The 15,247-nt window shown below is 45.5% G+C and overlaps 1 protein-coding gene across 1 annotated transcript in view; it reads left to right on the top strand.

Moving 5' to 3' along the window:
• Positions 1 to 15,247, top strand: part of PCSK5 (proprotein convertase subtilisin/kexin type 5) — a 450,143-nt gene that overhangs the window by 186,429 nt on the left and 248,467 nt on the right. The window contains 3 exon segments of the mRNA XM_045085372.1: positions 1,160 to 1,288; positions 1,290 to 1,373; positions 11,637 to 11,737. Of these exon segments, the coding sequence (XP_044941307.1) occupies positions 1,160 to 1,288; positions 1,290 to 1,373; positions 11,637 to 11,737 (314 nt within the window).

Here is a 15,247-nt window from a genome sequence, read left to right as displayed (position 1 = left end):
TGGAAGGCTCATTGTCCCTAGTTCTGCTCCTCACCAGCAGTGTGACCTAAGGATAGATCACACAACCTCTCCACTCCTCATGTTGCTCATATGTTGACTGAGGGAGCAGAAGAGCACCATTTCATGTGGAAGGAGACTCGTAGCCCTAGTATAGGTCTGTAGTAATCACAGCTAATGACATGCCCACTCTGCGGTCTGGCTGGGGGGCTCAGATTTTGTCTTTCCACTTTCTAGCTATATGACCTTGGGAACATTTCTTAATTTCTGTAGCTCAAGTCTTCATCTGTGTAGTAAGGACAAAATCATACCATTCCCACAGGGTTATTGGAAGAGTTGAGTCTGATTCATGTAAAACAATTACAATTGTGCCTGGTCCGTGGTGGGACCTCTTATTGTTGTCATTGGTACTTTTGTGACCTCTCTGTGACGTGTGAAAAGGATTATTTTAGGGTTTTTTATTGGGATGTAATTGACATGTAACATTATATTCAAGCATACAAAATGCTGCTTTGGTATTTGTATATATTGGGAAATGAATACCACAGTGAGTCTAGTACCATAGTCTTTCACGATGCCGAGTTATATTTTTTTTTCTAGTGTTGAGAATTTTTAAGATCTACTCTCTTAGCGACTTAGTGTATAAACAATACAGGATTATTAACTGGAGTCACTGGGCTATACATGACATACAGATTTTAGTTTCCGAAAGCAACTCCTCTTGGGTCACCTGGGTGGGTGAGTAGTTAAGTGTCCAGCTCTTAATTTCAGCTCAGGTTGTGATCTCAGAGTCATGAGATCGAGCCCTGGGTCAGGCTCCACGCTCATCACAGGGTCTCCTTAAGATTCTCCCCATCTGCCTCTCCCTACCACCCCTGCCACAGGCTCATGCTCTCTTTCTCTCTTTAAAAAAAACAAAAAACAAAAAACAAAAACAAAACCAAAAAAAATATAATATATATATATATATATATATATATATATATATATATGATAAAAAGCAATTCTTGTGACCTCAAAAAACAGCCTACATCCAGTGCATTACTAAAATAGCATCACACCCCTCCTACAGCTATTTGATGTGCCCTGTTGCTATTGCTCTCTGCACTTAGAGTCTGTGATCTGTGTCTTCTGTCATTTAACTTTTTCTGTTTGTGAACAGGGGCGAAGAGGCCTCGGCTCTGTTTTTGTCTGGGCTTCAGGAAACGGTGGAAGGAGCAAAGACCACTGTTCCTGTGACGGCTACACCAACAGCATCTACACCATCTCCATCAGCAGCACGGCCGAGAGTGGGAAAGAAGCCTTGGTACCTGGAAGAGTGTTCGTCCACACTGGCCACCACATACAGCAGCGGAGAGTCGTACGACAAGAAAATAGTACGTAACATTTGAGTGTCCGTCACGACTTATTCATTTATCTTTCCTGGTGAAAAGGAAGAACCATAAACTCATACGTACAAGCAGTATACAGAAATAGACAGTAATATGTGGGAATCAGCTGCTGGCTCAACCCAAGTATCAAGTGTCCTTGTTCCATCACCCGTTCATTGGTAACTCGCTCAAGGAAGGTTCTGGCTTTTTTGGGTGCGTCTGATGGAAAATTTCAAACACCTTGCTCTTGATCATAGTTTTATAAACTGTCTCAGGGTTTGTCTTTCTAACGTGGAGCTAGGCTGCTTCCCTTGATACTTTTCAGCCGTGGCTGAGACCCTGCTCTCAAGTCTTAGAGATTCACACAAATCTGGATCACCTCTGACTTTCACACAGCGGTGGAGAGACAGGTGATATGATACAACTTGCTTTATGTCGTGCTTCCTTCACATCCTTTTAGTTCTTCTTGATTCCTGGTTCTATGTAATTGTTATGTGTGACTTCTTAGCTATCTTTTACTAACTTCTTTAGTTGCATTTTTTTGATTGATTGAAGTAGAAAGTGTCTACCTATATGCATATCCCAATACCCCTATCTTTCCCTAATTCCTCCATAACAACTGGATTAAAAAACATGCATTGGGAATGCCTGGGTGGCTCAGTCGTTCAAGCATCTGCCTTTAGCTCAGATCATGATCCCAGAGTCCTGGGATCGAGTCCTGCCTCGGGGGGGGGGGTCCTTGCTCAGTGGGGAGCCTCCTCCTCCCTCTGCTTGTACTCTCTCTCTCTCAAATAAATAAATACAGTCTTAAGAAAAAAAAAAAAAACCCCACATGCATGAGTCCACCTTAAGTACCTCCATCATTCATTAGTGAACATGACCCTGCAGTACAAAGTTAGATGTAAAAGGAGAAGATATGGAGGTGACAAGTTTCACAGTGTCCTGGCTTTTGTAATGAAAAGTGACATTCCATGTTTTACCTTCATTAGGAAAATGTTATAATCCAGGAGTACCCCTTATGCTCTCAGATATGCTTGTCTCTCAGTACTTAGGGTCACGGTCCTCTAAATCTGAGTGGCATCCGTCAGTTCTGCATCATAAAAATCCTGATGGAGCTCTCTGGAGTAAGGGTTCTCTTCCAGTACCTCTCAGGTCTGAAGGCAAACTTGCCATTGCTTCGAAGCAAATAGGCCCATTGACTCCTGTTTTTGCTTGTGGGCTGGTTGCTATGGAGGGGGAATTGCGAAGTTCATAAAGGCCTTTCTTAAGAGAAATGTACAATCCAGCGGGCAAAATCTCCAAGGAGAAGGAAGGGTTTTCTGGGTCCTGGATGGGAGAACGCAGTAGGGACAGAGGGACCTCAAAATCGTTATGTGAGATTTGCTCCCCAGCCCTGACCTTCCTGGGCCCCCATCGTGCTATGATGCTGTGCTCGCTGCTATGACTGCCCCTGCCTCGGCGACGACAGATGGTCATTTAGGATTTTCCTGAGAAAGGACAGAGTGATCCAGTCACTGGGTGAATCCAGTCCGTCATAATAGACTTCACTTTCTTTTTTTTTTTTTTAAGATTTTATTTATTTATTTGACAGAGAGATCACAAGTAGGCAGAGAGGCAGGCAGAGAGAGCAGGGGAAGCAGGCTCCCTGCTGAGCAGAGAGCCCAATGCTGCGGGGCTTGATCCTAGGACCTGGGAACATGACCTGAGCTAAAGGCAAAGGCTTAACCCACTGAGCCACCCAGGCGCCCCAGACTTCACTTTCTCCGGACTTGCTACTTCTGATACCAAAACCTTTATGGACTCACTCTATATATTTAACTTAAACCTGTTTCTACCTTCTGTTCGGTCTCTTTCTCCCATGTTCATCACAGCAGTCTGTTAGTAATTTTTCTCCATCCGGTTCTTAGAGTCTCTTTATTTTGTGAGACTCCCCAGATCACCATAAATTGGAGAGGAAGTTTGATAGTTCTTCCAAGCTAGAGTCTCTGGCTTCAGACATGTCTCAGTGGCTCAGTGAACCTCACTGAGTCTTGGTTACGCCATCTGTAAAATGCAGGCAAAACCCTTGCCAGCCTCATTGATTTTGGGGGGAAGATGAGGTGCTAGACATAAGGGACTCACACTGCACTGGCGCAATGAACCACTCAGGAGTGGCCAGTGCCACTGTTCCCTAAGACAGTGTCTCATTCTGAATCCTGGGAGGCGAGGCTGGCCGTTTTCCCAACTGTTGTTAATCAGGGCTCTCGTGGCACCTCTGTTTTTCCAATCTACAAAATACTGCGATCTGCACCACCTACCCCATAAAGAAAGGCACTTTGAACATGAACATGTTAACGGTTTGAACATGAGTAGAGCTGGCAACGATGTCAGCCTTTTCGGGTCCAGCTGACCCCTTTTCCTCCTAGATGTCAGAATGACAAATAATCCTGCATTGTGCCTGGGACCTTTTCTCCAGCAGGCTTTGAACCAGATGCCCTGGGTCCCTCGGAGATGCCCGCTTCCTGGCTATGGCATTGTGATTGAGTGTTGCAGAAATGGTGGCGTCTGTCTCCCTTTGTTCTGGGGCTCTCCTCCCCCCACTATCCATTTCCTCGTGCCATTGGCAGCCCTCTTCGGGAGAGCACGCTTGTCATGTCTTATTTGTAGAGCACCTTTGTGATTTGACCCAGGCAAATGCCAAGGATTCAGAAGAGAGGAAAGATCTCTCTGCTTCTGGAAAAGCACTTTGAAGAAATTTCACTTGCCTTCAACAGAATGTCTTGTCATGGTATGTAAGCAGGAAAACCTTGCCCTGGGTTTCCAAACAGCCAGATCTCTGTCTCTTGGTGTCCTGCCCCTGTTATTTGTACAGTCGTGGACCTTGATATTTCATTCATGCTTTAACAGATTCACATCAGTCATGGCCTTATGTCTCTTTACAGCGAGGGAAGCATCCAAAATACCAAGACAACTACAACAGGAAACTCCCCGTAAGCTAAACAGAAATCAGTTGAAATGCCCAGCTATTCTAAAGCCATGTGATCAAATCAGTATGGTTTTATTAATAATAATGCATACATCTTATTCCATGTTGAATACATCATACATTCACCGTGATATTAACATGCCATAAATGTGGAATTTTTGTTATTCCTCCAATTCGTAGCAAGTATGGCACTGTGCATATTAAATGGACCATCTCCTAGTATCCTCAGAACTCCCCCCAGGATGACCAGGTGCCGTCCTGCCTTTAAAGATGAAGAAACTAGTGCTAAAAAGGTGAAAGAAAGCCAGGCAGGAAGTGGTAGAGCCTGGATTTCTAGCAGTCAGGATGGACACCCACGCCCATCTTGTCGCCGGTACACGGTCGTGCTCTGGGTTCTTTCAAAGGACGCCTGCTCTGGTGGCGTCCACAAGTGATGGTGCTGCTTTGGCCCATGTGGGGCTCTTTTCACAGTGATAAAATATACACACGTGTGTGTGTGTGTGTGTGTGTGTGTGTGTGTGTGTGTGTGTATCCAGAGAGAATATGTAGTTATCTATTATTTTTCACTACTTGGCGGATTTATTTTAATTCTCATGTTGTAAGACCCTCTCACAATCCCCTCAGACCATCCGTCCTCTTGCAAAAACCTGCAGTTCTTTGCCGGTCTGGATTGCTGGGTCCTGGGGCAGGATATCAGCACTGAACTCCTCCAGGTTACGCCTTTTGTGTGACCTCCAAGCCAGGGCTCTCTGTCCTGCAGCGAGCGTCATCTGTTCAGGCACCATTCCCCCCAGATAGCCCTTAATTTATGCCTCTTCAAGAGCATCAGCTCAAGGAGGATTTTCTTTCCCACCTCCCTTAAAATCAGGGCACTGCCATCCCCCACTCTTTTTATCTGTTCGATTTTCTTCCTCGTGTCCTTGGAACGATTTAGGACGTTGCACGTTTTCGTGCTGTCTGTTTTGGAAAAACAGATTGGAAACTGTTTGTGAAACACTAGATTGGAAACTACGTGAGGTTGAAGACTTTGCCGTGTTCCTTCCCAGATCCTGAGCTGAGTAAATATTGGTGCATAAATCACCATCAGACACTGGGAAGGATGGGACCTTCCCGAGTAGTTTGTATAGCTACAGGAAGACAGGAAGGTGTTCTGTTTCTTTAAGAGAAACTCCTTCTGGTCGGTTGGTGAAAAGCAAACGGTATTTGACGGTAAAATATTTGGCATAGGAAATGGCCCACAGGACTCTAGCTACGTGATAAAGCTGTACCTACAACCTTTGTTCGAGTCAAAGGGCATCAAAGGTCTGGTCTGTCACCCTTCACTGCGTCCTGAAATCTCTCCCCAGTTCTGTTCGGGGAATAAAGCTTCCCTCTCTCCCCAGCCCCTCCTGTCATGAAATGATCCCTTTCTTCGGGGACTCGTTCAACCTTTGCCCTTTTTCCTCTAGTAATTTGTCTTAGGGCTTGGCATGTGGCAGGGATCGGGTTCCTCCTGGGAGGGGTCTTGTGAGCCAAGGGTTGAGAAGATAGGCTGTGCTCAGCCCTCTCCTGACGTCATGTTATTTTTTGTGTTCAAAACAAACTTGCCGCCTGGAGTATCTCAGGCTTGGACTGAGCGACCAACTCCATGTGGAGGAATTCTCTTATTGCTCTCAGGGTTCCTAAGCAGCTACGCATTTTCTTTTTTTGCAGAAACATCTCACTCCCCACTCCCGCCCTTCCCCGCCACCCCAGTCGTTATTCCGTTACAGCTACCATTCGCGCTGGGGTTGATTTCTGTCATCTCTCTGTTTCTTCTTTCGATCTGAGAAATGTTATTATTTTTCAAGTGGAAGATGAGCAAACCCAGATATCTGTAGTGCGTTTGGAAGGTTGGACACATCATCATCTCTAGCAAATGTTAAAAAGAAGAAAGGACAGGGACACCTGGGTGGCTCAGTTGGTTAAGCATCTGCCTTTGGCTCAGATCGTGATCCCAGGGTCCTGGGTGATCATGATCCAGGGTCAGGCTCTCTGCTCAGTGGAGAGTCGACTTCCCTCTCTCCCTCTCCTGCTCCCCACTCTCCTGTTCATGCTTCTTTCTCTCTTTCTCTCTCAAATAAATAAAATCTTTAAAAAAATTTTTTTAAAATAGGAAAGGACAGTTTGTTCCTCAAAAGTTCTAATTTCCCCTGTGGCCCGAAGGAAAGGAGAGCGTCGATGCCCATTGGCTGATGGGAACTGGATCTCAAGGCCAGTTCCTCTGCCATGGCCACTGGTGGTCTGGAGCGGCCATCTTGGCTTTCACGGACGGCTACCCCCTGTGACTCAACCTTTCCTTTGGGGGCCATGTCAGGATTTTATCCTCTCCCACTTACCCATCTCTTTAGTAGCTACGCCTCCTTGGGCAAGTTGTTCCCTCTGAGCCTCCCACTTCCTGAGTTAATAGTGTACCTAGTGTGCAGAGGTCCTGTGGCTTTAAAGGTAGTTTTATGCACACACATGCGTGTGCACACATGTAAACACCTGTTGTGTGTCATCCCCCTTGTTGCAAGTGGTGACGGTTTTCTAAGCCATCCAGCATGAGGTAGCAGCAGCGGTGGTGAGGAAGAGCTCTACTTTAGGCCCTGGATTACACGCACACGTACGCACACGTACACACACGTACTCTTTCGTAGGTGGCTTGTAAGTGTATGTGAGCTTTATTTGGAAAGTTGACCAAAACAACAACAACAACAACAAAACCTTGAAGTCTTTCTTAATAATTAAAGGGCCTTCAAGTAGAGTCTGAGGGAGCTTGATGGAAATAATTCAGCTTAGCCAATAAATACTAAGCTTCTGCTCCCTACCTAGCACAGAGCTGAACATGATGGAAATGCAAAAATCATCAATGATGGCAGACTCCTCCAGCGACAGTGGCCTCACCTTTGTAAGCACAACCTCCCATTTGCACATCTCACCTCCAGATTCCCCTAGCAACACAGGGCTGGAGTGCTGTGTGGCCTCCTCGGTCACGACTGCGACTGCGTTTTAGACCAGACTTCGGTTGAACCCAGGGAGCATGAATTGGTCCTCCATTGCATTTTATTTTGCCGTGCTTAATAAATCAGCTTCTTCTGTTTTATTCATTGACACATTGAAAATTTATTTTCTGCCTTCATTCCCCCATCGCTGTGTTTGAAACAGCTTTTCTGGCACATTCCTCATCCAAATCAAACTCCACACCAGAAACAAATTCAACGTAACAGACAGTAGAATCATTTCATGTTTTAAAAATATCTGCTCGGTTGCTCTTTTAACAGCTAGGAGACAATATGGCCCCTTCAAAATAAAACCGATCGCAAGATATCAGGGAGATAGAAACTCTTTACTCCAGGGTTGTATTAAGACTTGTCACTCATGGCCAAAAGTCCGCCTGAGCTGAGGTTCCCTGGAGAATTTCCTCAACAGGCTGGAATAAAAGAGCCAATCAGCCCAGCTAATGAAATGTGAAATATTAGGAAATAAGAGCTTAGGATGAGAAAAGGCCAGGGTTCTGCTCAGAGGGAGTGAGCCTAGATCTGAACGACGCCCACCCCTTCTCACCAAACACCGAGGACATCCCTAACGCGCCGGCCTTCCCCAGACCGTCTGCTCTTCATCCTGAGACAGGCCAAACGTCTAATTTACTCACCAGGATAGCTTTGATCTGGCTTGAGGCCTGGTGTCCTCTCCCGTTTCCCCCACTCTGACAGACAGGGAGGATATTTTCTTGAGCAATCTGAGAAGTTGCGCAGAGGAGAATTCTGTTTCTGATTTGGTAGTGAACCGAGGGAACCTGGAGCGCGCGAGATGCATCTCCGGGGATCAAAACCAAATTCCGAGACTTGCTTTAAAATGGAATCGAAACTTCCAGGCTTTCATTTTCCATGCTCACACGTAGAGCCTCCAGCCTCCGTGACGCGGGCCGACTGTTCCACGCAACTTGGCTTTTAAATTATGCTGTCCGGGTTTGCGTGCACGCGTGGTGATTAATGGGGTCCCCCGTGTGGTTCCAGTTTTGGGGACATCATTTTTCTTTGAGACTGCGTTCTCCTTGGTGGTCTTTGCCTTTTCGTTCTAAAGAGAGACCTCCAAATTCCCTGACACTGTGACTTCTCTTCATGATGAAAAGCCTGCCTTAGATCTTTCCAGTAATTTACGCCTAAATATTTCCACCAGTGACAGTAACTTCCTCTTGAAATGACCCAGCTGGAATTTCCCCTGAAAGCAGGGTGAGAAGAAGGGAGGGAGGAAGACTGCTTTTGATTCTTTCCTCTCCGCACCTTTTTCCCTTCCACGCTCCCTGGCCTTCATACCTCACCCCCTTTTCGCTCTTTTTTTACTTCTTAGGTTTCCTTTAGATAAAGTGCTTGAAAAATAAGTAAATACAGGAGAGCCCAGCACCGGTCGGAAATTCCACAAGCATGGCCATACTGAGAGCATGTAACATGTGGCTGGTGTTTGTACAGAAAAGCAAGGGGCAGCTTTTTATTTACGCATACAGCATGTACATCTCTACCTGGGGACTCCGTAGGGAGGAGCCGTCTTCCTGTTGTGGACCTGACATCCCAAAGTCTTTATCATTCATGTTGGACGTTGGTGGGAAGTGGCTCTTTATTCGACTCAAAAACGTCACACACACTTGGGGTGTTTATCCTGGATGGGTTTCTGTGGCGGCAAGGGTCTGGTACAGCTGAAGGACAAGCAAAAGGAGCCAAGTGGGAAGACTTCGTGAAAAATCTTGAATCCAGGCACAAGTCATTGAAAAAAAAGAAAATTTGGCCAAGGAATGTGACCATGAGGGTGAGGTAAAATGAGAAGAATGCAGGCAGGGCCATCTCTCAACAACAGAGGATCTGGAGGCTCGGAAACAGACTGTTTCTGGGGTGTTTATGCCTTGACGTACAGACCAGGACTTTGGAAAACAAGGCTGCGCGTTGACCAGCAATTTCAAATGAAGTAGACGTCCCTTTAATGGCCCAGTAGTCCCACTTCTGGTCACGTAGTCAAAAGAATTGAAAACAGGATTGTGAAGAGATCTCTGCTTCCCCGTGCTCTTGGCAGCATTATTCACAAGAGCCAAGAGACGGAAGGCACCCAAACATCCACGGACGAAGAAAGAAAATGTGGTAAATACATACAATGAAATATTATACAGCCTAAAAAGAAGGAAATCCTTCCATGTACTACAACAAAACGAGACTTGAAGACATTATTCTGAGTGAAATAAGCCAGAACTCACTCTCTCTCTCTCTCTCTCTCACACACACACACACACACACACACGTGCGTGCGCACACACAAAGACAAATACATACAATTATGTTTATATGAGGTACCTTACAATAGTTAAACTCATAGAAACAGAGAGTAAAATGGTGGTTACCAAAGGCTGAGAGGAGGGGAGAATGGAGAGTTGTTTAGTGGGTGGAGTTTTTTATTCATACAAGATAAAAATGTGCTAGAGAGATCTTTCATACAACAGCGTGCATATAGTTAACAATACTATACTCGACCCTTAAAAAGTTGTTGAAATGGTAAATTTGTGTTACATGCTTTTTTACCTCAACAACAATAACAAAAATACCTTAAAAAAATACCTTTTTAAAGTCAATGAATAAAGATCCAGAAAGTTTCTTATGCAGGAGTGGGTAGGGCTCTGTTTACCCAAACATCTTATAAGCATCCAACACAGAGGTTCAGAAGATGGCTAGTTAACCACGTCTGTTCATCAAGAAACAACCTCCCTGGCTTGCCAGACACACTGTGGGGGCTCTCGGCCACCATTCACTTATTTAAGAAAAGACGGTAAGGCTTACCTCCTGTCTCCCACCACTGTGTCTTATGGCTCTCTATATTTTTGTTCATTCTGCCACTCCTTGGGTATCGGTGCCTCTCTGGTATGGATGGTCTGGTGACATTAAAAGTGTCAAAAGGAACAAAGAAAAGAGAACTGTTGGCCCTGTGTGAAACTATCTTGTCAATGTAGAGCTATGCCAGATAATTAAAGGGTCCATTCATACATCCTCAGGGGCCTCTGAGGAAACTATTAGGGGAAGGCTCATTTCTGAAGACTTAGGCAGCACTTTCTTCCTGTGAAGATCAGATTTCTTTCCAAATCAACCAATCTCCACACTCCTCTGGAAGGATACACCTTAGAACCACAGGACTTTGCCTTCAACTGCCTTTGTCCCCCCACACCTTTCTGATGAACTTTCACCTCAGTTATCCTATTTGTCTTGATGCCAAACAAAGCTTAACCACTGTCTTCCAGTAACTTCGAGATGGGCTCCAGCTCACCTCACGAGGCGTGTGCATTCCTGGCAAGAGCAATGCCTGCCCCAAGGAGGCAAAAGTAGACCGTTTTTGGGGAGGGAAGGTTTTTTAAATCTTAGCTATTTCACAGGTTTGCAAAATTTACCCCAGCGTGTTTCATTTGTCTTGTGAAGGAGAATCTCACTTCAGCTTTTTCTCCCTGAGTGAAATGATCATGAAGGGGAGGTTTAAAAGCAGGGCTCTTGCTGATAGGAATGTTATTCAGCCACAGCTGAAGTAAACTGGATTCAAACCAAGAGGGAAAAAAATGATCTAGTTCTCACATTCTGATTTCAAAAATGGAGAAATGGCGAAATCTCCTTCTATAATATACCGCCAGGCCCTCAGTGGGGTAACTTCCCCGCAGGCACCCTGGGTTCAACCTTGTTTTGGGTATTCACGTTAAATCTTTGAGGAGGTCTTGGTTCTTCCCTGCATCATTTCTGTGGTTGCCAAAAACCCACATTCCATCGATGACAGAGCACGCCTTCGCTTAAAACCCTTGCTTCTCCCAAGGTATCCATTCTGGAAGGGCAAGGCCAGACCATGTGCTTTCATGCTTCCAATGCCTACCTCAGCGTCTGATGATTGCTTCAACATATCTGATCATGAAAAATGTTGGGGTCATGAAAGAACTTTAGTTTTAACTAGAGCTGGATCTGGGCTGAAGCAAGCGGCAAGCGGGGGTCTGGGGGGGGAAATGGAAGGGCACACAGGCATAACCCCTATGTTCCAAGCCAAAGACTCGCCCTAGTCCTGACCCCGGTTTTAACAGAAGTGGAGTCTGATTTCCAAATGCTTCTCTTTTCAAAGTTGATTTGCACAGGCGATTCTCTAGAAGTGATACAGTCACGGAAGTACAGGAACAAGGAATTTAAAACAACTGTTTCAACACCCCCCTCCGTTCTACTTTTATGAGGGAATTTCATTCTACTTGCATGTGACTCCCATGGCCCCAGAACCCTAAATTTTTCATTTCTGTCTTCTAGATTACTACAGATCTGAGGCAGCGCTGCACGGACAACCACACTGGGACCTCGGCCTCGGCCCCCATGGCCGCGGGCATCATCGCACTGGCCCTGGAAGCCAAGTAAGCCTTTATCTCCCTATGTCTCCGCTGATGACAGCCCCTCATCTCAAGGACCACTTACCCATCCCCTACGATAGAATCCCTAGCACCAGAACCCAGAATAGAACCTTCTAAGTCCCACCTTTAAAACGCCAAAGATGAGGGTTTTAGCAAGAATTGTTTTCCCTATATTAAGAGAAAAAAAAAACACTTTTTTTTTTTTTTGGTTTTTATATCCTTAAAAAATCAAACTGTGTAATTACTTTATTATGGAGTCATAGCGCAAGCGTGCCAGTTGGCTCCGACACTCTTGCCTTGTTGAGGTTTTTATTCTAGTCTGGGAATGTTCCTGTGAGTCTCAGAGCAGTCGGGGCCCCTTTCCCTGAGGAACAGTGAGGCTGCTCAAATTCCAGGACAATAGCGCTCCCCCTGGGGGACAGACTGTGTCCAGGTCCTATGACAGAAGCATAGGGACAGGAACAACCCATTTACCTTCTGTCCTGTTCAACACGGTCAAATTCTGTCTGAAAGACCAGTTTGAAGTGGCCCCTTGGATGATGTGCGGTCGGTCTCACCTTTCTCTAAACACCAACAGATTTTTCTGTCTTAACTCTTTGAAATCACTGACCTTAATTCTTGTAAAACCTCATACAGATCTATACTCTCTTACCCTCACTTTCAAAATCCAAAACGTCCAGAAAACTGGAAGTTCTTTTGCACATTTGACACACAATGTCCTCTCATGGCAAAGCTTGCCCTGAACTGGTGTGAGGCCTTTTACAGTCTTTGTTGTGAAAATTCCTACATTTTACTGCAGAAATATGAATGTATTTGATTACAAGGTGCTGGCTCAGACCCCCTCCCCACCACCTCCATTGGAAGTTTTGTGTAATATGTGCTCTGGATGCCATATCTGAAAAAATTTTTGAATTCCAAGCACAATAGGTCCAAAGATTTTAGAAAAGGGACTGTGGGCCTACACTCTGACCCCTCCTACAAGGGGACCGTAAAAGCAACTGAAGTAATAACATAAGTGTTTTTCCAAAAATAGCCTTGCACCTCTGCCTGAGGGAGGAAGGGAAAGATCCTTCGATTTAGTCCTACCCTGACGTACAGCAATAGTAGGTGACCGGAAAAGAATGCAAAAATCATGACAAGACTCGGTACTTCAATAAGAAAGGTTCTTGCTGGTTCTCAGTACCTTTACAGCTGCTGCTTTTTAAGGCAGGGGCTGGGTGAAGGCTCTCGGGCCTTAAAGTTATATGGAAAGTGTACATTCTAAGCCATGGAAAGCCTTGGAGTAAGACAGGCAGAAAAACAGAGCTTTGGTTGTGGGCTGCTGTAGTCTGTTCAGACCACTATCACAAAATACCATAAGTGAGGTAGCTTATAAACCACAGACAATTTTTTCTGCTTTTGCTGGAGGTGTGGAAATCTAAAATTGAGATACTGGCAGATTCGGTGTCTGGTGAAGGTCCATTTCCTAAGTGGGTCCCATGGTAGCAAGAAGGGGTGAGACAAGGGAACTCTCTGGGGTCTCTTAAAAGGGTACTAATACCACTCATGAAGTCTCCACCCTCCTGACCTAATCATCTCCCAAAGGCCGCACGTCCTAGTACGATCATGGTGGGCAATAGGTGTCTACATATGAATGTTGTGGGGACAGAAACATTCCGAACATGGCAGGTGTCGTATCTCTTCTTGGCCTCTTGCCTAAGCATTGGTGCTAAGGGAAGCCTAGCTGCCCACAGATGTTTGTTTTTCTTCCTTTTGGATGAGGTTAAATATTAGTCATTTCAGCATATTCTGTCTTTTAAAGATTTTATTTATTTATTTATTTATTTATCAGCAGGAGACAGAGAGAGCACCCAAGCAGGTGGAACATTCTGTCTTTTAAGGTGGTGGAAGTTCAGGTGTAGCAAAGAACTTGCACTTACCGTGTTGCATTTTACTGGGAAGTTCTGCCCCCAGAAGTCTCCATCAACTGTCTGTTTTTAAGATGGTCACTGTTGGATTTTTTAAAATATATTATCTTCGTCCTGAAATTCTGGGGTGTTTCTCGGGAGTATTTCCCAAGGCACAAAATACCGAAGGGAAAGAAAAGTCTGAATCTCCCCATTCCCCCCAAAAATGGTTGTCATCTCAAACTCAGCATCCAAGGGTCCTGTCCGTGACTGTACACTTGTAGACGTGATAGTCGGTTCCTCGGGATATTGCTGTAACACTAATATTTCAACAATTCTTTTGAGCACAATTTAAGCTCAAATGGAAAATCCTTAACATTTATGCCCCAAACAGCCCACTCAGTTAGAGAAGTTCACTTTGGGGCTGGGAACACTCTGAAATTCTTCGTCTGTTTTCTCTTTGTCTGCATTTTGAGCATTTTTAAAGACTCATTTTTGCCACAACTGTGATGGGTGGAAGGAAGTTTGCAGGATATACTCTACCTGGCAAAATCGACTGTGGGTTAAGATTTTAAGCGGTTCAGTTTGATCGTGGGGCCAAAGTAGATGGCCAGTAATCTGATGAAATAAGAAAGGATTGGCCTCGCTCTTAACTCCATTGGCTTGTTCTACAGACCAGTCTTTGCCTCCGAGTGAAGGTGGAGGCTAGGAGAAAGCCGTCTGAGGATTAAATGAAAGGGTCAGACATGATTGCTCTATGGGGATCAATAATTTCCTCCCACATAAGGAAAATGTACCTGGAACTAAAAAATGGGAGCCAAGAGCTCTGCCAACCTCACCCACTCCGCAGCCCCCACCCCCTTTCCCCAGGATCTCCCCTATCCTAGTACTTTCTAGCAATACTTGGACCTTGGTATTTGGAGAGTCTGCCTCTCCTCTCAGAAGCTGAAAAGCCTCATCCACAAGATAGTCCCCTGTAAGAAGAGAGGAGAAAAAGGCAGAGTGAGGCAGTTATGGCCCAGGACACTGCCACACTGCAGACATGCATCCCCTGCGCAGGTCAGTGAGGAACAACAAGACTCAGGGCTGGGATGAAGAGCCACGGCGCGGGCTTCGGTCCCTGTTGATTGGCATCGCCCAACCCTCCATGTCCTGGAGGGAAGCAGCTTCATTTCTCCGAAGGTCACTGGACTGCAGTATCTCCTCAGGGAAAGCTCCCACCTCCCTGCTCCCCGCAGTCTGGTTTCTCCGCACCTGCAGGGGCCTGCCTGCGTCAGAACAGTAGATCTCCCTTTGGAGCCCCTTGAAGCGCTGGGCTTTCTGCTTTTCGGATTCTTCCTGCTCCTCTCCCCTTGGAGATTTTCCCAAAAAACAAATGAACAGAACCCCCCCCCGCCCCACAAAAAAAAAAAAAAAAAAAAAAAAAAAAACCACCTTGTTAGGAATCTAAGAGGAGAGAAAACAAAAACAGATGCAAACCACAGAAACAGACAAGCTTCCAGGGCACAGATCTCTTATCCCTGCCCGACAAAAGCTGGGTTATGAGTTAACTCGGCTGTGAGGGCTCACAGGACAGACACCCCTCCTCCAACCCCCGGCCCAGGCCATCCTTTTCCCATAAATGTGT

Source organism: Mustela putorius, unplaced genomic scaffold (genome assembly GCF_011764305.1).
Source record: "Mustela putorius furo isolate JIRA1106 unplaced genomic scaffold, ASM1176430v1.1 tig00000854_pilon_pilon_pilon, whole genome shotgun sequence".
NCBI classification, from domain to species: Eukaryota; Metazoa; Chordata; class Mammalia; order Carnivora; family Mustelidae; genus Mustela; species Mustela putorius.
Note: the sequence above shows the minus strand (reverse complement) of the source record. Positions and strands in the feature narration are given on the sequence as shown.